General features: G+C 39.1%; 4 protein-coding genes across 4 annotated transcripts; 1 reads left to right on the top strand and 3 right to left on the bottom strand.

Annotated features, from left to right (window-relative positions):
* Positions 1-710: 710 nt before the first annotated feature.
* Positions 711-2,814, top strand: GGS22DRAFT_151987 (uncharacterized protein). The gene is made up of 2 exons (XM_047959593.1): positions 711-1,051; positions 1,114-2,814. The coding sequence occupies exons 1-2, from the start codon at positions 957-959 to the stop codon at positions 2,726-2,728; spliced, it is 1,710 nt and encodes a 569-aa protein (XP_047822456.1). The 5' UTR covers positions 711-956; the 3' UTR covers positions 2,729-2,814.
* Positions 2,815-3,087: 273 nt separating this feature from the next.
* On the bottom strand, positions 3,088-10,532 carry GGS22DRAFT_177496 (P-loop containing nucleoside triphosphate hydrolase protein; the record flags this gene model as incomplete). The annotated part of the gene is made up of 7 exons (XM_047963519.1): positions 3,088-4,061; positions 4,140-4,421; positions 4,477-6,138; positions 6,196-7,507; positions 7,566-8,041; positions 8,190-9,008; positions 9,065-10,532. The coding sequence occupies 7 exons, from the start codon at positions 10,530-10,532 to the stop codon at positions 3,088-3,090; spliced, it is 6,993 nt and encodes a 2,330-aa protein (XP_047822455.1).
* A 203-nt stretch (positions 10,533-10,735) lies between these two features.
* Positions 10,736-12,798, bottom strand: GGS22DRAFT_151983 (uncharacterized protein). The gene is made up of 2 exons (XM_047959592.1): positions 12,122-12,798; positions 10,736-12,072 (listed from the first exon to the last, which is right to left on the bottom strand). Exons 1-2 carry the CDS (start codon positions 12,387-12,389, stop codon positions 10,940-10,942), a joined length of 1,401 nt encoding a protein of 466 aa, XP_047822454.1. The 5' UTR covers positions 12,390-12,798; the 3' UTR covers positions 10,736-10,939.
* A 1,213-nt stretch (positions 12,799-14,011) lies between these two features.
* GGS22DRAFT_151981 (uncharacterized protein) lies at positions 14,012-15,500 on the bottom strand. Its single transcript, XM_047959591.1, has one exon. The coding sequence runs from the start codon at positions 15,090-15,092 to the stop codon at positions 14,256-14,258; it is 837 nt and encodes a 278-aa protein (XP_047822453.1). The 5' UTR covers positions 15,093-15,500; the 3' UTR covers positions 14,012-14,255.
* Between the last annotated feature and the right edge of the window lie 5,899 nt (positions 15,501-21,399).

Below are 21,399 nucleotides of genomic sequence, written 5' to 3'. Positions count from 1 at the left end.
AACCAATAGATAATCTTAGATAACCATTGTTTCTCTTACCATGACAGGAAAAGAATATGAGCCATTGTTCCGAGTCTGATACTTTCTTCCTTCTTCAAGGACGGAAAATAAGACCACCCCATTGTCGTGTACCTAGTATGGACAGACATGATCATATATGAGATCCGCTATCATGCAGGTACGACAAAGCCCTCTCAGTTGTTCTAGAAAGGAACTTGTTACTTTAGCGAGTGTAACAGGAATTACCACGAAAATCCCTTATTATTTGCAGATGAGTTCTAATATGGGAACTTGATTACTTGAAGAGTAACGACTTGAAGGACTATAAGCTGATTAAAGTTGCTTAGGAATTGACGAAGTTCGGATTAACTTGATCAATCAATGGTCCTTTGTCTTGGTACCCAGTCTGAATGTATCAGGCCTATAACTATATAAAATGCGATCTATTGGTTATGTACCTAGGTACCTAAGATATATCCGTTAACCTTAAAAGCTATAACATCATTCTTTACTATCATTATATCTTTTTAGGTATATTCAAGTCAAATGACGTCAAAAAAGTCTTGTATGGGATGATGGGCTAAGCTATTATTCAAGGTTCTCTTGCGTTACACAGCTAACCTCATGTAGCACGTGTAAGCTACCTAGTACGGGCTGCCACCTACGTAGCAGGTACTTACATGTACTGAATATGGGATTTTTGGAGTACAGTCCAATACAAGTACAGAGTAACATCAGTACATGACATTTACTAGGAGTAGGTATATTGACGTCGTTCTGTACATTTGATTGGCTTCGCCAATAACCCCAACGCGCCTGCCTTGGAAGAGAGGGGTTGGGCAGTGACCCAGACTGCCATACTCTGGAGCGGACTTGCTGCTTCTTCTTGGTTATCCTTTCCTCGACTGGTTATTGCTCCTCAGCCTTAACCAGTTACTAAGCTCCTTAGGAACAAAATGTCACTCTCAGGGTCGCCCCCAAGGCCACTATCAGCTGGTAACGACATTTCTACAAAGGCACACCAAGGGTCTGTGTCTTCGAATCAAGCAGAGTATGTGGATGTGACGCCTCTTTACCCCTCGAGCGTGTCACACTGATGTAGTTCCTCTGCAGACAAAAGCAACCCGAAAGACTAGTGGAAGTGCGCATTTCATTGTTCCTGCGAGACAAGACTGAATACCAAATAATCCCATTCGACGAGGATAGGGAGAAGAAAATCAGATATGAAATCGATGAATTTAGTCGACATTTCTTCGGACCACCACGTACCGCCCCTCCGAGTCTTTCTCCTGAGCCGAAATCCTTAGCCACCGTCAACTGCGCACGCTACTACGAAGATCTAGTTGCAGATCCTACCGAGTTTGCTTATCACTGGGAGAATAAAGTTGTCCCCCACCTAATACAATCCATCTTGAAGCACTCAGATGTATTGTCTGTGGATGTGGTTCGGGCATCGACGGAGGATAAGACAAATGTTATTTTCCTAACCCGGTCGAAGTTAGCCGATTCTCGAAAGAATGCTCTGCGGGCTATCGTCCAGGAAGCATTACCGGAATCCCTTGGGAATACCCTCAACTTCTATTTCCCTCAAGGAACCATCATGGCTGCCCAAAGGCCACCTGATGACCTCTTCTGCGAAGCCAAGAACCCCTTCTGGCATCAAAAGCCAATGATGGGAGATTCCGTAGGTGTCAGCTGTGAAGGCAGTGACTACGAAGAGGCTGGTGGAACTCTAGGTCTGCTTCTCCAGATTGACGAGAAAGGGTATTGGGTAGTGAACTGTCACATCCTTCCTGATACTGTTGGTAGTTTGGATCCTGATAAGATCAAACTTCGTCAGCCATCGGTTCCAGATTATACGGATTATATGGATACCTACGAGCCACAGCATAGGCCAGGCTTCAACTTTCTTGGGACCCCTACGTCTCGGTCTGGGGAGCCGTATATGACAACACGAAAATCCCTACACCCATTCAGCGAGAAAGATGTACATTACGTTGTCACAGACTGGGCCGCATTTGAAGCCCAAGGTATACATAATAATCAGATGAGGATTACCGATAGGGAAGATGCCGAGAATAATTACATCCGCAGCAGCTCCCGTGTTGTTCCAGGGGCGAGAGTGAAGGTTTCTGGTAGGACTAGTGGTTCGACTAAAGCCTCCATCTCCCTTGTCCCCTCCATCGTCCTCTCTGGATCGGAGAACTTCATGCAACGAGATGACGGTTTTTTTCTCGTCAAGCATGGCAATGGTACCGAGATGGTGACACGAGAATGGGCGATATGTCACGCGTATGAGCGGAGCTACGAGACTTTCGTTACGGATGGTGCTGGTGCTCCGGGAGACTCTGGCTCTCCCATCATCGATGCCGGCAACCAAAAATACTACGGCCTTTTGTGGGGCAGAAACGAGTACTCTAACTGCGAAATCATCGACGGTGCCAACCAGCTGCAAGGGACTGAGCACATCCCTCGCATCTCCTATTTTACTGCGTGTGACGATCTCTTCGACGACATCCAAGAGAAAATGGGCTCTCAGCAACGTCCGAAGCTCCCGAATATCGCAGAAATCCGCCGTCCATCTGGCCCTCGACGCTCGAGTGCGGCGATTCATTCTAAGCCCAAGCGGTCGATACCGGAGTCGATCCGGAATATGCTCTCCGTTGCTTCCTCGCCAACAAACACTGTGCTTCACGCACCCACAGCACTCCCCGTTCGTGCCGTCTAGTGTATGGTTGATGGAAGAGGATTTCAGCGTTGTTAGTTTCGTCAATACCCAAGTGCATTTAGGTTGGTTAAGGAAGGTAGTTTGAATACCCATTTGATTTCAGTTGACAACCCTAAGAATCAAATCAGTCCCCTCGCCGTGACTTGATAAATTTGTAAAGCATTCATGGTTACATAAAACGTGATAATCTCTTCATAATCTCCCTATACCTACCCATTACCGACCTCCGTACCTAACACCAGTATCTTTAAAACCTTCCCACGAGATAACCGCCTTCTAATTCCATAAAACATATCCCTACCTACCTAATATCCACGTACCTGAGCCCCTGATATACAAAAGTACATACTTAAGATCCCTCAAAGCCCCAAAGCTCCGTCCGACATCCAATGCGTCCCCCCCGCACACCTATACCCTCCCGCCTGCTTAATCCACTCAAACCCTACAACACAGCGTCCCAAAGCCCTCAACTTCGCCTGCGCCTGCTTCTCCCGCATCTCCGCCTCCTCTTTCTCTTTCCTCTTCCTCTCCTCGACATCCCGCCGCATGCGCAGGATCTCTAACCTACGTAATTGCTCCCGTCGCTTTGCTTCGTCTTGTTGTCGTTTTAGCGCTTCCTCTTCTTCCCGCACTTTGCGCTCGAGTTCGGCGGCTTTGCGCTGGGTTTCGAGGAGGGCGTTTTGTCGCTGGATGCTGATGAGACGGTCGCGTTGGAGTTGCTCCCATACCTCGTCGGAAACGCCGGCGTCGCGGGTTGAGGTGGCGTTGGTGGCGGCGGGGTTTTCTGGGCTGGGTTTTTCTTTTTCGGGTTGTTGTTCTTGTTTTTCTTCTGGAGGGGCTGTTGCGGTTTCGATTGCGGTTGATACCTGGGGAGGTGGTGGGGGTTCTTGGAAGGCTTGTTGTAGTTGCATTGGTAATGGGATGTTTAGCATGGAGTTGGGCTGGGTGGCTGTGGCGCGGTCTGTCCGTTCTTTGATCATGGCTTTGATTACATCTACGACTAGGTCCTCGGGTACGATTCTGTTTGGATCGGGTGTCTTCGACTTCATGATCTTCGAGAAGATAGATTTTGCGAGAGTCTGCACATCGCGAGCGCTACCCCATGATGGAGTCTGCGAAAGTGTGCCGAATAAATCTAAGAGCTTGCTGTCTAAGGTAGGTGAGTCTTCAAGGCCTTTGATGTCGAGTTTCTTCTTTTGGAGACATTGGAAAAGAAGTTCGCGGCAGTGGCGCGGTGGAAGGCTGGAGAATACCACCGTCTCTGGGAATCTACTTGTTAAGCCGGGGTTCTGGTTCATCAATCGATTGATGTCATTGTCATAACCAGCGAGAACTAGATCACTTCATGTCAGTAGCTATTATAATAAAAAACCGTCTGGAAAGAGCCGGAGATAGGTCTTCGAATACTTACTAACGACCAGCTTGTTCTGATACCTCTCCTTGGTGAGGCAGTCGACGATCTCATCCATAGCCTCTTTAGCGAAGTGACCTTCTGCAAGCCTATACGCCTCGTCGATGAAGAGAACTCTTCCAAGAGCATCGTCGAACTTCTTCTGCACCATAGGACCGGTGTGTCCTACATACTGGCCAATTATGTCGGTCGCGGAGCACTCGAGGACGGTAGCTTCCGAGAGAAATCCCATATCGTAATAAACCTTGCCCATCTTCTTAGCTGTCGTCGTCTTTCCGGTTCCTAGGAGGAGTATTATTAGTGCGGGCTCAGAGATTTATTAACGAATTATACTTGCCTGGCGGGCCACGGAAGAGAAATCCGAAGGGGATCTGTGTAATGGGATCCATGCCCATGGCTTTCATATTTTTGGCAACCTGTTGGTATCCTTCCAACTGTTCTACGATGTCATCGCACCCGATAACGTCCTTGAATAGCATGCGGATATTAGTGCCTGCGTGCTCGCTTCGGTTGAAGTCGGGGTCGATATCCTCAGGCTCCATCAAGTCCGTGTTTCGATTTCCAGAGAATTTCGATAACCGTCTCTGTTGCCGTTCCTTGGCTTGATCGAGAATGATGTCTACTTCACCTGCGTTGCCGAAGTGGGGCTTGTTGCGGGCGCGGCGGAGTACTTCGATGACAACCTTCTTCGTAGTTTCACCAGCTTTGAATCCTTGTTGCTTGAGCTTCAAGTCAAGGATCTGGCGAAGTTCGCTGTCGTCATAGTCTTCGAAGGTAAACCCAGACGAAATAGGGAACCGCCTCGTCAGGCCTGGGTTGACCTTCTGGAACATATCTTCCATCTGTTCCTTATAACCCAGTAGTAACACGCATCGGTCTTCAAGCGCTGTACTTTGAACTTCCGCGACGATTGTGTCGACGACAGCTGTTTTATACGGGTCGCCCGTACCTCCAGAATTCGATCCTCCACTCGCAAGCATGTAAGCTTCATCGATTATGAGAACCTTGCCTTTAGTAGAGTCAAGGATGGATTTGGTGTTCTTCTCAGATTGTCCAAGCGCGGCGCCGACGAAATCCGCTGGGTTCTTGAGAACTACCTCGCCATTGGATAGAAGTCCCAAAGCCTTGAGAATCCCACCATACAGCTTCGCTACCGTCGTCTTTCCCGTTCCAGGATTCCCAACGAATACCTTATTTAATGAACACTCAACTAAAGGCTGCTCTTTCAATTCGCGATCATAGTTTGTCTGGAGTCGGCTCACGAGGGCTTTGACTGCTTGCTTCACAGACTCCAATCCGATCATACTGTTAAGCTTCAACCAGTCTTTGTTTTTGGAGAACGTCTGGCTTGGTTCTGGTCCAATAATGTCGATCTTCTGGAGTAGCAAGTCATCCGGCACGCTGCCCGTTCGTCGTTCTTGGTGAAGACGATCGGCCTGTCTTCCGAGTACGATTGATAGAACATTCTCGACCTCGCGAGCGTTGCCGAACCCTTCTTTTCCACGACCGCGACCAATACGACGTGTTAGAATTCGCATATAGAGTCCCCAGGATCCGCGCTCAACATTCATGCGACCGTTGAATTTCTTCTCAAGTTGGTAATTGAGAATCTTCAAAAGCTCTCTATCTTCATAATCTTGGAAATCTAGTTGGATAGGAATCCGACTAGGAATACCTGGATTATGCGCGAAGAATGCTTCCATCTGCTTTCGATAGCCGGCAAACACAAAGACGACCTTTCCCCTGAGATTCTCGATCTCCGCTAGGAGGAAGTCAAGTACCTGAGTGCCTCCGAAAGAACCGCTCGACACGATCTGGTATGCCTCATCGAGGAAGAAAACACCGCCACCCTTGTTGAGTATCTCATCTATCAGAGCTTTACAGCCTTGCACACCATCATTAGCCAATCGCGAGCCAGTCGTTTCTTCGAAGTGGTCACCGGGGATTGCCCCAACGGAAGAGAGGAACTTGGCATATAGTCTAGCCACGGTAGTTTTCCCTATACATTTATTAGTACCCATATAAAATCAGATATACTAAGAGTCTGCGTAGTTACCTGTTCCCGGGTTGCCAAGCAAGGCGGCTCCGAATCTCTCATCCTTGATATCTGTTCCTTGGCGGAGGGAGGTATCAATCCTAGCCTTTATGACGAGAAACTCTTTCTTTATGCTCTCCAAACCAATCATTTTACAGAGGGAATCGAGAGCTGGGTTCGAGGCATTTTCGAATTCTTTTTGGTGTTGCCAGTCTGCTTCAGCAGGCGATGGTTCTTCCACGGGAGGCGTCTGGTCGCTTTCGTGACTAGCTTCGGATACATTGTCGTCATTAGTCTGGTCCGGTTCTTCTGCCTTCCCGGTCGCGCACTGGCCAGGAGTTTCGTCTGAGGGCGAGGCTTTAGAAGGACTACTCTTATCACGGCTGGCTTTGGGCTTCTTGACTGGTTGTGGTGCCGGTTTTGCCTGTTGTTTCGGATTGAGAATGCTGCTAAGAGGCTCGTTGGCCTGTTCTTTCAACTGGGCGAGTTCAATCCGGTGCTGCATGATCGTTTGCACTCTTCTCCTCTCCTCCAAGACGTCTTGCATTCTCTTCCTCTGTTCAGCAATATCATCTTGAATGGCTCTCAGCTGCTTGGCGTATGCTAATTGTTTCGCCTGCCGTTCGTTCTCGAGATCCTTGTCCCGACGAGCCTTTCGGTCCTGTTCCTCCTTCTCCCAGCGACATGTTTGGCAGGCGGGTGGATTCTTATCTGAGCAGTACCATTCCAACTTGTGTTTTTGGGGACACACATCTTTCATAAGCTGGTAGCAGGGCACCTTGGAGTGATCTACTCGAATATGACATCTCATTGTACACATGTGTATGCCGCAGGATAGTATCTCATTGCACGGCAGTGTACACCCCCCATCCGGACATAAAAGATCGAATTCTTCGGCTGAACGAACGATATGTTTTGTGTCCGGGTGTTTCTCGCACCTAAGCGGAAATCCGCCATGTATTCTCCCACCGGCCTTCAACTGATCGAAGAGGCGAGTCCATTCTTCGCTCCCCTTCTTGGCATTAATAAAGGTATTCGCATTGCCAATCATGATTAACGAATTTCGAGCTCGCGAAATTAGAACATTCAATCGTTCTGGTGCACACATAAACCCGATATCGCCGTTATCGTTGCCGCGCGTTAAAGATACAACAACGATGTCGCTCTCTTCCCCCTGATAATTGTCAATGGTGGAGAGGCGAATGGGGCTCTTATTGACCCTTGCACTTTCTGGGGGTATAATTCCAGCCTGGACTAGATCGTGAGAGTCGAAATCGCTCAAGATCGGATCATGGTCCTTGCTAAGCTCATCCCGCAACAATAACAGTTGTCCCTATTGAAAATTAGTGACTTGTAGATATGCACTTGCTCGGTTTGGAAGCGGCGCTTACAAGGTAAGGGGTGAGTATCACCAGATCCGTAGTCTTGTAATTCTGCTGGCCTAGGTAGCGAACACATTTCAAAACCATGTCCGCCTCGAACCTGTTCTGTTTGCTAGACGGAGTGTTTTCATCGAGTTTATCGACAAGAGTACTATGTTTGACTTCTGGGTAGTTGTGGTTGACAAAAACGACGTCGTCTTGAAAGCCCAGTAGATGTGGTCTATTATCAGTGCTCGTAGCATCTTCTAGCTCGGGGTAATTGTGTCGTATCAATGCTGATATCTCCGGCCTCATTCTATGCTGATTTAGTAACGTGCAATGAGGCCGTCCCTGAAGTATGAGCCTTTCAAACAACGAACGGTTGAGATCATATCCATGCCCGGCTTCTACAGTAAGCTTGTAATTCTTCACCTTTGGTCGTAGCTGCTTGTGATCCCCGATCTGAATCAGCTGTTTGGTACTAGGGCCCATAGCAGCAAGAATGTCTACGATATGTAAAGTTAGTGGTTGACACCAATGTGCATAGGATTCAAAAGAAAAAGGGGGGAGGGTTAGGATAGCATCCCCTAATAGGATTCGGAGTGATGGGAATCAATTGAAGGGTGAGAATGAACTGTTTTGAAATATACATACGACTTTCTAAAATCTCTCCTGCCTCCTCGATGATGATAATACCAGGAGCGGCAGCCTGGATCTCTTGGGCATACATCGAAGCAGCCGTTGTGGTGCAACAGATAATGCGCTTGCTCTTGAGAATTTGCTCCGTTTTTTCCTTTTGTAGACTTCGTAGAACTTTCTGGGTTTTGTTGAAGTCGGTGATCTTTTCTACAAGGTTGGAAATATTTTCTTGGTGGATTTGTTGTTCCCACTGCTGGATTTTTGTACGTCGATCTTTGTGAGCCATGCGCCATACTTCGCCGTACATAGGTCCTGACTTTTCTTTTCCAAAAGGACCAGGCCCCTTTCCAATTGCCCAGCGATAAAACAAATAGTCTGGTTTCATTGGTGCACCCTTTCTTCCGACTCGAATTTCATCTCCCGCTGCTTTGGGTACCGATAGCATGTCGTAGAAGTGGTCATCAGTCTCGGAAAACTCTAGATACTCCAGCAATTGAAGATACGAGATCTTGCCTTGTTGGTAGACATCAAAGCTTTTCTCTATGCTCTTCACCAAGGAGTCCAAATGGCCTTTCTGGAATTCGATCAACTCTCGCCGGGTTTTCGTTTTCCTTGCATAGTCGGTCGTTTGGAATCCTAGTGTGAGATGCCTAGTTCTGATGGTGTACTTTGATCCTAGCCTTACGATATCACTGTCGCTAATTCCGATATCCAGCAAATCTTCGATGAACTGGTCCAGTGCGTGGTTTGTATATGACAAAACGAGCATCGTCTCTTCCGTGTTATCGTGTAGAATCTTGGCTAAGAGACTACCAACCAGAGATTTTCCGGTTCCTGTATAAGTTTAGAACCTGCCAGCATCATGGCGCCTCTATCATTCGTCCACTTACCTGGGGGACCTTGAATCTGATATGTTTGGTATCTCAACCCGTATATTAGTGCCTTGACCTGTGAAGGGTCCAGGTTGATCTGTTTGGTCGTATTTAGCAACGGCTGCAAGTCGTCTTTAGTGATAAGGGATGCTTCGAGGGCGTCGATGACAGCATGTGGTTGAATAGGTGACTCCATCGGATCCTCCGAATGAATAAGAATGTCACGACTTAGCTCGACATCAGTTTTTCGCTTCAGCCTCTCCAATATTGGTTCGTAGGCGAATATAGGGGCGGATGTCAGTAAAAAGTCCACCGTCCCATCTCGAAGGGCTAGTAGTACATCGCTCAACCTCTCGCCACCTATAACTTGCAAGCATAGGCGTGGCGTGATTAGAGCAAGTCTGTCTTCATTCCTATCTAGTGTTGCAAATGCTAGGAGAGTGTCGTTTTTCATCAGGCATCCGAAACTCTGGTGCTTCAGGAATGCCGGCTTCTTTTTCAATGCATCCTTTCGTTTTTCGACCTTTGTGCCGAGTGATTTCAAGACATCTTCCTTGCATCTGAGCACCAGAGTACACGGTCGCCCATTCTTCATGGCTTGCTCATCGAGGGTTTCCAAGGATAGATCTTTGAAGATCATATTTCTCCAATTAGCCTTTTTACTTCTCGCACGATCGAGGTCTTCGCGTATCTCGGCGAGCATGTCTTCTCTAAGAAGACGAAATTGATTATCGAGGTGGTTGAATGATCGATCTTCATTTGTCCAATCAAATATCCTAGAGGCCTGTAGATAGAAAGGTCTCTCGGTACACTGCAGCTCGGCGCACGTAGGAAGAATTGATATGTCATGGTAATTGACAAAGTCATTATCATGGCGTCCACCAGGACTGAAATCACTGACATGATCTGGTGTCTCGGTTTGCGAGTGCGATGTCAAAGCTCGGATCTGTTGGAACAGGCTTGCCGCTCCTGGGGAGCTCGACCCCTCCAGAGAACCGTCTTGTAGAAGTGACCCTGCCGTCTCTCGAAACGTTGAGGATTGTGACTGTGGCAGCAGCACCAGCTGCAACAACAGCCAGGCGAAACCTTCGATCGCTTGGTCCCCAAGTTGTTTTGTGTTTACATGTTGAACCAGAGTATTCCAGAACGACGGTGGGTCGACCATACGCCAGATTATTTGCTTTATGAGCTCCCCATCGCCGACGCTTTTTAGAGTGGGGTCTCTAAGAAGTTCTAAAAACCTTGAGGTAAATGTGTTTATGAAGTCGAACGAGTTTCCGAGGGTAAGGGATTTGTGAAGGGCATCTTGGCCAGATTTTGACGTAGCTAGTCTCTCAATGCAGTCCGCCTTATCGACTCTGTTTGCGATGGACTCGAGAAACTTTTCGGCATCTTGAAGCTTGCCGACAGTTCTTTTTCCCTCGAGGATATCGTAGAAGAGTTTATTGAGCGCTCGAGACCGGTAATCTGACTGGTTGTCTGACATTGTGAAGTGTGCGACATCGAAAGGCTTCGATGATTGAAGCCTGGTGAACAGCCTAGTGAGCAGCCTAGGGAATAAAAGTAATGTGAGTACAGGTAATAAAATAATTATCCCACATGCGTGTGACCGTCTGGACGTGGAGAAATGACACCCAACGGATAGCAGAGAGATTTCACTGGCCAGAGTGCTAGGCATCTATGTACGTGGGTGGCTGTCATGAACTGATACTGGAACGTGAATATGTAGGTCTTGGCTTTACATATGTATGTAGATGTAGCCGATGTAGCAGTACTTACCCAGGCAGCCTTGGAAGCAAGTCGCCGACAAATATAAATGCGGGCCGTGTTATCTCATGCAGGCAGACGAGTGCAAACGGAACTTTCTAGTCCTACTTGACACCAACACAACCACTAACCACAGTGACCACAATATCCGCAATCCAGGCCGCAAGCCGTGTAGTCTACTGAGTAATTATCATCGTCCTCAGAACTATCCGATTCGCTAGACCTGTTATTCCGAGACGAGAAGCTTGGATAACTTTCGTCGTCATCATTATCATCATCATCATCACCATTACCATCACCCAGATGAGACGTACCATCTCTGTCTTTATCCTTAGGTTCCTTAGCCCACATATCCTTCCAACCATTAGGAAGTACTTCTCGAGGTGTTCCAATTTGTTCTCTCAGTTCCAGGGGTCCCAAACCCGTTCGACAAATCTCGAGCTTGAGATTACCTGCTCGTTTGACCGCAACAATCAGCTGCTGTAGAATCGAAGCAAATTTCCGGAGTTCGGTCTCATGCGCGGATTCCCACTCGTATAAGTCTTGTTGGACGTTTTTGTTCTGGACGTCTTCGAAGCTGCCTTTGATGTGATATGCTACGATGAAATTGGGAATCTGTCTGAGCCACAGTCTTGGGTAGTGTTCATTCATTTCAATCTCCTGCCCTTGCCTCTGGGACCTCGTCTTGATCTCAATGATCGAATTCTGTGGTACGGCCACTCCAGCAGCCTCGACAGCGATTGAATCGGGTACCGGGGTTTGTGAGACATTCAAGCCATCGGTCGCAGTAGATGTATCCTTAGAATCTCCTAAATGTCCATCACACTCAAAACGAACAAGAAACTTCAGTCCACCGAATGAATATGAGATTATACGTTGGTGGGATTTAGATTCTTTTAAATCGGCTGGATAAGTGGTGAAATTCTCGAGGAAGGTCATGCCATGTCCGTGAACACCGGGTATGACTTGGTCTCGGGAGTTGCTGATGAGAAACAATGTATTTCCAATCATTTCAACATCGAACCGGAATGTTGCGTCAACTGACCGAATGAAGCGGAGGATGTTTCCTAAGGAGCTAGCACAGCACATGATGTCGACATTTTCCGAGTCGAACCCCTCATTAAGAGCAAAAATAGACTGTACGGAGGGTTGCATGGGATACTCGGGGAATCGTGCTCCATTCTGATCACGAAAGTACTTATCAGAGTCCCTTGGAAGTTGAGAGGGCAGCGATGGTGGCTCCCAAAATGCCGGTTGCCCTGATCGCAAGATTTAGTATTGAAATTATGACCGTTTGTGACAACTAACCTGGAAGAATGATTCTGGGAGAACTAGAGTCGACTAAAGAGTAAGATGCAACATATTTGCAATCAGTAATTTTTGCATCGTTCTTGTGAATACCATAACCTGAGATGTTGCCCAAAGTCATCGTCATCACGAGGCGACCGAGGGGATAATTTACTACATCTTCCTTTTTCTCGGGTACACTTGGATCTCGCCAATTATTTGACCTGAAAGCATGACCGCGTCCTCTGCCGCGACCTCGAGAATATCCTGGAGCTCTTCCGCGATACATTGCGTTTATGTTGAGATGGCGCAGTTCGAGAATGTGAATTGAAGAGTATCTCGTATGAGGGGTCTCTACGACGCATAAAGTATCATGTACTTGACTTCCTTAGGCAGCAAGATGCAAGATAAGCCACCTAAGACGATTCAAGGCCATTGGCCATGGTTGCCTATCCAATGCATTGTTGGCGATATGCATCTTTCCGTTGCACCGGTTGGAGATGACCATCACGTATGTACGGCTGAGGAGTTGTACGGTTTCACTCTTGCCTCGACAAGGCGGGGAATTAATCTCGATATCATCATTGCCATGCAAATTACTCTTATGGTAGATCTAGATGTGAGTGAGAAACCAGCTCGAATATTAGAGCTTTTTGGAGCTTTTGAATTGAATCTGAGTAGGTAGGTACTTGTAGTATGTACGTATAGAGGTCAAGAAATTGATGAGAATGAGATAGATGGGAACGTTAAAGATTGAACACAAAAGTGGATGACAGCCTGTAGGAAAGCAAGCTGTAGGTATCCTGTATCGCCCCCACTTCAAGGTTTCTTACTAGCATAGTATCGGTACCTACTAGGTAGCTGTGCTTGCAACCGATCTGAGTGGCTCTATCCGTGAATGGGATAGAGCCAATCGGCAGCTTGCCGCAATAACATAATCGGACATGTCATTAGTGTGTACCAAAGTATACAGTGTTGCTCAGTTTAACAATTCATTCTTCACAGTGCGATCAGACTTTTCTTTCCCAACTAAACGATTTCTCTGAAGATTATTAACTGTTACTTTAATAAGCTTGGCGAGAAACTTGGTTGAAGAAGAGTTCATGAAGAATTATTTTAATATATCGCATCATTTATTCCCCTATCAAAATATCCGAGTTAAGTAAACCGACCTCCTGGAACTAAAGTAAGGGAAGGGAAGCCGAGACGAAGAGGCTGGATAATCCTTGATGCAAGTCATATATGCAGGCCCCTCATAGCTAAAGACATGATCTAGCACCAGCCAGCCCTTGGAATTTACAGTGAAGAAGGTGGGGGAGGACGGGAACCCCAGACTCCCAAAGGGATGGCCGGAAGTGGAACCATACCTCACAATGGAATATCCCTTACATCCAGCCTCTTCGTAACGATGGTCTCTTTTCCCACAGAAGCCAGCTAGAAGTAAACGTAACCTCAGCCGCCAAAAACCTGGCGAGCCTATGGGAACTATGATAGTTAGGTAGGCCAGCGCTAGCCAGTGAGGTCCATCATCGAAGCGAGAAAAAAAGACCCCGAAAGATAATCCTGGAGATCATAAGCGATGAGCTCTATTGACATTGGGGAGCACCCGTTTGGCTATTTAAGAACCTATGAGAACAGACTGGCTAGGGGTAGGCACGTAAAAAGAGGCTGTAGTTCAGCCATCCCTAGGATTTCTTTGGGGCTCGCAGGGCGGGTCTAAGTGGTTCACCTCGTAGATCGAAGAGCACAACTGTTTAGACATTTGGACCTACCGCGTACCGCGCAATGGGCGTCAGTCGCCTGCCCACGAGCGACGTGATCGCCCCCTCGTATCGAAGACGTCGTACTGATCGATAGTGGTCTTAGATAGCGAATACAGACCACAGAACACAAAACACCAAAAAAAGATCGTAGTTTCAACTGTTGTAGATATTCAAATGCTGGTAAACATTACCACCGCCCTAACTATGTATCAAGCGCATTGTGCGCGATATGGGATATCACATCCAATAGATCCGTCCTCTCGTGCGCCTAACCCTTCCTATTCCCCCATAACTAATGCTGTTCAAAGTACAACTAGAACTCGACAACGAGATCCTTAAAAATAGATAGAAAAGAAATATGTGTGTGAATGAATGACTAGAGCACGCGGACTTCACCTCCAGGTGCTGTGTATCTTGCTTCGTCGACTTCTCGTCGACTTGAGGCCGACATCCCCATTTATCATCAGGCTCCTCCACCGTCGCCCTATACTACTTCTGTCTTTGCCGAGACTCCGCGCGCAGTCTTGCCAGTCTGTCTTAGAAAGTTTGAGTTTCTCCAACACGAGCTCGACCAATATCCGGTCGTCTTCTTTGCTCCACCGTTCGCCGTCAGTCTCTACCTCCACTTCCGTGCCTTCCACTGCAGTCTCCCTTCCCCCATTGGTGGTATGTAAGGTGTGAAAGTCATTTCGGTCTAGGCCGAGCGGGATCACTTCCGGCGCGATGCGAGCGCGCTTTGGCGTGGCGGGTCGAAAAGTTGATAGTTCCTCAGTTTGCTGATTCTGGCTTTTGTTATGCGGGCTGCCGATCTCAAGATCGCTGTCAATATCATCGTCGCGACCCATATCGTCTTCAATGGCGCGACTTCGTTTGTTAATGCCCCGAGGAGGAGCCGCAGATCGCTTCACGACCTTCTTGCGCGGAATGGCCTCCCCGTTTGTGTCCGCTTTGCGCGATCGAAGACGCAGTTTTAGTGGTGGAAGGGCAGTGTGGGCCATTGGCGGTGTAGGTAGTGGATCTCGATGCGTGTCGACGTGTTCGTTTGACGGTGTTGTCGGGGGCACTGTAAGCATTGACTGGAGCGCTCTGCATGAGCTGAAAATGTTCCCGAGCGTGCTGCTGTGCGAGCTTGTTGGGGGGCTGGCGGGAGGCGACGCGAAAAGAGCAGATTGTAGCCTGGTGACAGGCGGGTGCGACGAGTCGCACGAAAGTGCCGAAGGCATTAACATCTTGACGGGTTATCCAAAATATTCCTTCGGAAATTTGTGTTTGTATGTGTCGTGCGATCGCGCGCTGTAAAATAATCTAAGGCGAAATGTCGTGGAGTTGCGATTGCGACCGCAGTAATAGAATCAATGCGATGCGCGCGCGACAACTGAGAAGGAACTGGAGGCGAAAGTAGTTGCGCAGTTTAATTTGAGTGGCTTTGAATACTCTTAGGTGTACAGTAGAATATTTATGATATCAGTATAGTATCAGGCGACTTGGTATTGTAACGCGACGGATGTTGTTGGCGATCAACGGTTGCTATGGAAGAAAATGTGTGTAAGTGTGTAAGGTGTAAGTGGGAGGGTGAGAGCTTTGAGACGGAATGGCTGGAATAATGCGCCTAATAAGACCAGCAGGAAAGAGCAAATCCCCCAAGTCCCCCAAGGAAGCCCACCAAAAATGGTCTACCTGTCTTGCCTAACAGGGTTGCACGAACGGGCCACATGATGGGTACTTTGTACCGTTTTCGGTCTAGAGGTGTAGGAACCAATAGTGGATCGCAGCACCGACCGCCATTACCTCGATATGTCTCCATAGTATCTGGGTACGTATTGTACATTCTGCTCATAGTGAAGAATTACAAGGGAGTTACAATTTACAAGGGAGTAGCTAGACGAACCAGGGGGGAAAGAATACTTCCACTTGCACCTTTTTAGACTTTGACACAACCCTTACACCATCACTCTACCATCTGAGTAATTTTTATCTCTCTGCACTCTTTAGTTCTCTTTAACTCTTTGCGAAGATGGTGTGCCACGAGGCCACTTTTGCAAGGCAGTTAGAGAACCACTAAACCTGATCTACCCGTCTTGCCCGTCAAGGTCCACTGCCCTTCGTCTACGTTGGGGATAGTTTCACAAGATAGTCTCATTCAGAGATCCTCTTTCGTGCTGGTGTAGGGTTACTATCTTCTCTTATCTGCCTGCCTAGGTACCTAGGTGTAGACATTGAAGACGAGACTACTCCGAGTTCGACTCTGCAACCGCCCTTTGCGCCCTCATTCCTAAGGGCGCTTTCTCGAGCCTTCGGGTTCGCTTTGGTCTATCAATACGCGACCATGACGACTGACCGATCAAGGATGCTAGATAGGCGTTGCGCCTCATAAACGCCCATGCGGTGAAACCATCCATTGATCGATCTTTTTATGTAGAAGCTGAAAAGCGCAGGAACCATTGTGTGAACATGGCTTTCCGCTAGGCTTAAACACCGGTCATCCTACAGAGTGTACAGTTCTATCACCGTCGGGCAGCTGCAGAGAAGGATTCGAAACAAGATCTCGAGTGTATCACTAGGTTTCCCAATATTAACGGACTACCGCAGATCCTTTCGCACGGCATAATATTTTCATTTATGATGATAGGCTTTTATATCGCAAGGCTCTCCCTCTGTATTTCCTATATTCGTCTCATCGAGTCGCAATAGAAACAGCACGAGGCCTCAGACCTCCCACACCAAATTTGGACCACCCCTCCTTCACGGGTTTCCCCTTGCATATTGATAATGCATACAGGGCATACAGGGCACTGAACATTGAAGAAAATGATTCACATCGTAATCGATAATCTATTCGTCAGCTGGTCATATTTCGGATAGTTTTTCCTGCTTTTCCTCACTTTTAAAAAATACCATAACGGGAACCCCCGTATTGCAAGAATGATTTTAAACCCCGTAAAAGCATTACATGTATAAAATCGATAAAAATTAAAAAAAACCATTTTTAATTTAAGAATCGTTACATTTTTATAAATTATTTTTTAACTTAAAATAATTTTTTTTAATTTTTATTAATTTTATATATATAATGTTTTTATAAAATTTAGAATTATTTTTTAATTTAAAATAATTTTTTTTAATTTTTATCGATTTTATATATATAATGTTTTTATAAAATTTAAAATTATTTTTTAATTTAAAATAATTTTTTTTAATTTTTATCGATTTTATATATGTAATTATTTTATAATATTTAAAATTATTTTTTAATTTAAAATGATTTTTTTTAATTTTTATTAATTTTATACGTGTAATGTTTTTATAAAGTTTAAAATTATTTTTTAAATTAAAATAATTTTTTTTAATTTTTATTAATTTTATATATATAATTATTTTTTATATTATAAAATTATTATTAATAATATAAAATTATTTTTTATTTTATAAAAGTAATTTTTATATTATAAAATAAATGTAAAATAAAATTATTTTTAAATAAATAAAATTATTTTTAAATAAATAAAATCATTTTTTAAAAAATAAAATTATTTTTAAATAAATTAAATATTTATTAAAAATAAAATTATTTTTTAGTAAATAAAATATTCTTAAAAAAATAAAATTATTTTTATATAAATAAATTATTTTCGAAAAAATAGAATTATTTTTTTATAAATTTTATTAAATATTTTTTAAAAAATAAAATTATTTTTTCGCGATTAAAATATTTTTTAAGAAATAAAATTATTTTTTTATAAATAAATTATTTTTTAAAAAATAAAATTATTTTTAAATATTTAAATAAATAAGTATTTAAGTAAATTTATTTTATTAAATTTAAAATCGATTTTAATTTTATTATTTAATTAAAAACTTTAAAATTATTTTAATTTAAATATTTATTAACATTAAATTAAAAATATTTTTATAATAAATATTTATTTTTTATTTAAATAAATATTTAAATAAATATTTAAATAAATATTTAAATAAATATTTATTAAAAAAAGTTTTAAAAATATTAATAACGTTTTAAAAAACGTTAAAATTAATCGATAAATACCGTAAATAAATATTTACTTAAATAAATACGTATTTTAAATATTTAATTTTTTTAAATTTAAAATTCGTTTTAACATGTTTTTAATATTTATATATAAACCGTTATAAAATATTTAAAATTAAAATTTTAATTAAATTTTATAAATTATTAATTAAAATTATATATTTTACGATATTATAATATTAAATTATAATTTATTTTAATTTTAAATTAAACTTAAATTTTAAATTATAATAATACGTTAATTATATTTATTATTTAAACATTGAAAATATTATATATAAATTTAATAACTTTTAAAATTTAAAAAAAACTTTAAAAAATATAAATTATAATAAATTAATATTATAATATATTAAATATAATAAATAAAACCGTATTTTTAAATATTTATTTAAATTAATAACTTAATTTTTTTAATAACGATATTAAATATTTATTTAAATATAAATTATATTAATAAAAATACTTTAAATAAATAAATAAATAACATTAAATAATATTTAATATTAAATATTATTTATTTATTATAAAGTTTAAAAAGTATTTACATTTTAAATAAATAAATAAATGTTTAAATATTTAAATATAAAAAATATTCGAAATATATAATTTTAAACCGGTAAATAAATAAGTATTTATTTAAGTATTTAATAAATATCATAAATAATAAAACGTTTATTTAAAAATTTATTTATTTCGTTTAATATTTATAATTATTTTATTATTTAATTTATTAATACGGTTTTAACGTGTTTTATAATAATTATATATAACTTTAATAACGTAATAATTATAATTTTAATAATATTTAATTTTTTATTAAACTTTTTTAAAATTTTTAATATTATTTAATAATTTTATAAATTAATTCGTCGTAAAAAAATAATAATAATAAATATATATTATTTTTTATATACGTTAAATATAAAAATATAATCGATACGCGTAAATTTATCGTCGTAACGTTAAATATAATTATTTTAATTAAAAACGAACCGAGTATTAATTTTTTTAATGTTTAATACGTTTAATTTTAAAATTAATATTATTTTAAATTAATATTAAATTATAAACATTTAAATATATACGAATTTTTAAACGTAAATTTACGAAATTATTAAAATATTTTTTTATATTTTTAAGTTATAAAATAATAATTCGAAAACCCGTAATTTTATAAGTATACATATTATAAATTAATAATAAAATTAATCGAAAAATTTTATATAATTAAAAAAGATTTTTTATTTTTTAAATAAATTAAATGTTTTTACCGTTATATTTTTTTATTAAAAATACGATTAATAATAAACGTATTAATTTACGTTTCGTTAATAAATATATTAATTTTTAATTTTAAATTAATTAATTCCACTTTTATATTTATTAAATTATTTTAATTAAATCGTGAAAATATTTTTTTAAATAAATTAAAATAAAGTTTATATAATTTTTATAAATTTTTTATAAATTTCGAATTATTATAAAAAAAAACATTTCGAATAATAAAATAAATTATAAATTAAATATTATATTTTTTTAAAAAAATATATTTAACGTTATAAAAATTTATTTTTAAAATTTTACGTTTAAAATATTTATTTTATATTAATATATTTATTAAATAATTATTTATTTATTTAATTTTAATATTATTTAAATAAATATTAAACGAATAAATATATATCGATATAAATTTTCGTTAATTAACGTATTATAATTTATTATTAAAATATATTTTTTTATAAATATAAAATAATAAATAACGATATAAATATTTAATTAACGTAACGGTAAATTCGTTTAAAAAATTAATAATAAAAATATTTATTATAATAAATTAATTTAATATAAATATTTATTTACGAAATTTTCCGTAAAGTTTTTCGTAAAATTTTAATGTCGTTTTTATCGTTTAAACTTAAACTTATATTTTCGTTTTTTTTTAAAATGTCGTTAAATTAACTACGATTATATATAATTAATTAAATAATTTTTTTCTTTTATAAATTATTAACTTAAAATTAATTTAATTAATTTTTACCGTATTATTTTTTATTAAAACCGTATTATTCTTTATAATAACCACGTATATCGAAATAATAAAAATTATTAAATTATTAAATTTTTTAATTTTATTAAAAAAGCGTTTTTTAATATAATAAAACTTTAATTAATTTTAAAAAAACGTTAAAATAATAATTAATTAAAAAACGTAAAACGATATATTATAATTAATTAAATAATATTTCGAGGATTATAATTAACGTAAATTAAATAAAAACGGTTATATACGTAATTTTCGTATATATAAAATTAATGTATTAAATTTTAATATTATATTATATAATAATAAATGTATTAAATTTAATAATTTATTATATTTTAAATGTATTAAATTAAATAAATGCGTAAATATTAAGTTTAAATAAAACGAAATAAATTAAAACGCCGGAAATAAATTAATTATATTTTATTACGCATTATATATAATTTTTATACTTAATTTTATATATTTATTAATTATTATTTTTTATATTTATTTTATTTAATAATAAAATTAATTATATTTAATAATATCGAAATTAAATATAAATACGAAATTTTTAATATTTCGACCGAACGTAATATAATAATAACGATAAAATTTTTACGTTTATAATTTTTTAAAATTATAATTTTTTATTTATTACGGAATATTTTTTATAAAATAAATCGTAAATTCGCATATTAAAACGTTTTTATTATTAATATTTATTTTAATAACTTTATTAAAATTAATAAACGTATTAAACGTTTTTACGATATTATCGAAATTAAATTTATATAAATCGAATAAAATAATAAATATATTTTTTAAACGAAAATAATCCGGTTCGAATAATTTAATAAAAATTATATAAAATTTTATTAACGACCGGTATAAATTACGAAATATATTAAATTTATTAATAAAAAAAAAACGGAAATAATATAATTAATTTATTATTTAAATGTCGTTAATTTTATAAAATTTCGAATATATTTTTACCGTATTAATTAATTTTTAATTCGGCACGAATTAAATAAATATAATATAATAAAACGATTTTTAATATAAAAATTAATTCGTTATTAATAATATTTTTATTAAATATAATTATATAATAAATTTAATAACGTTCGTTTATAAAATCTTTAAATTTTAAACTTTTTTAATTTATATATTTTTTTAACGGTTTATTTTTTTTAAGTTATTATTTATTAAAAGTAAAAAAAAATAATAAATATATTATAATAAGTTTTTTTTTAATTATAATTAAAAAATACGAAAAATTAACTTTTAACGTTTATTTCGAAAATATATATTATAATTAATAATAAAATTATTTTTATTAAAAATTATTTTAATTTAATGTTTATATTTCGAATTTAAAAGTTATTACGATTAAAAATAATATATTTTTAAACTTATAAAGTTAAAATTTTTTTATTTTAATTTATATAAA

The sequence above is a fragment of the Annulohypoxylon maeteangense genome (genome assembly GCF_022496945.1).
Source record: "Annulohypoxylon maeteangense strain CBS 123835 unplaced genomic scaffold GGS22scaffold_2, whole genome shotgun sequence".
Lineage (NCBI taxonomy): Eukaryota > Fungi > Ascomycota > Sordariomycetes > Xylariales > Hypoxylaceae > Annulohypoxylon > Annulohypoxylon maeteangense.
Note: the sequence above shows the minus strand (reverse complement) of the source record. Positions and strands in the feature narration are given on the sequence as shown.

Excerpts from the sequence above, each read along its gene's own strand:
- GGS22DRAFT_151987 (XM_047959593.1), top strand. The coding sequence starts at position 957 with ATGTCACTCTCAGGGTCGCCCCCAAGGCCACTATCAGCTGGTAACGAC. Across the intron at positions 1,052-1,113 it reads GTGTCTTCGAATCAAGCAGA|ACAAAAGCAACCCGAAAGAC; the intron begins GTATGTGGATGT and ends GTTCCTCTGCAG.
- GGS22DRAFT_151983 (XM_047959592.1), bottom strand. The coding sequence starts at position 12,389 with ATGTATCGCGGAAGAGCTCCAGGATATTCTCGAGGTCGCGGCAGAGGA. Across the intron at positions 12,073-12,121 it reads TCCCAGAATCATTCTTCCAG|GGCAACCGGCATTTTGGGAG; the intron begins GTTAGTTGTCAC and ends TCTTGCGATCAG.
- GGS22DRAFT_151981 (XM_047959591.1), bottom strand. The coding sequence starts at position 15,092 with ATGTTAATGCCTTCGGCACTTTCGTGCGACTCGTCGCACCCGCCTGTC.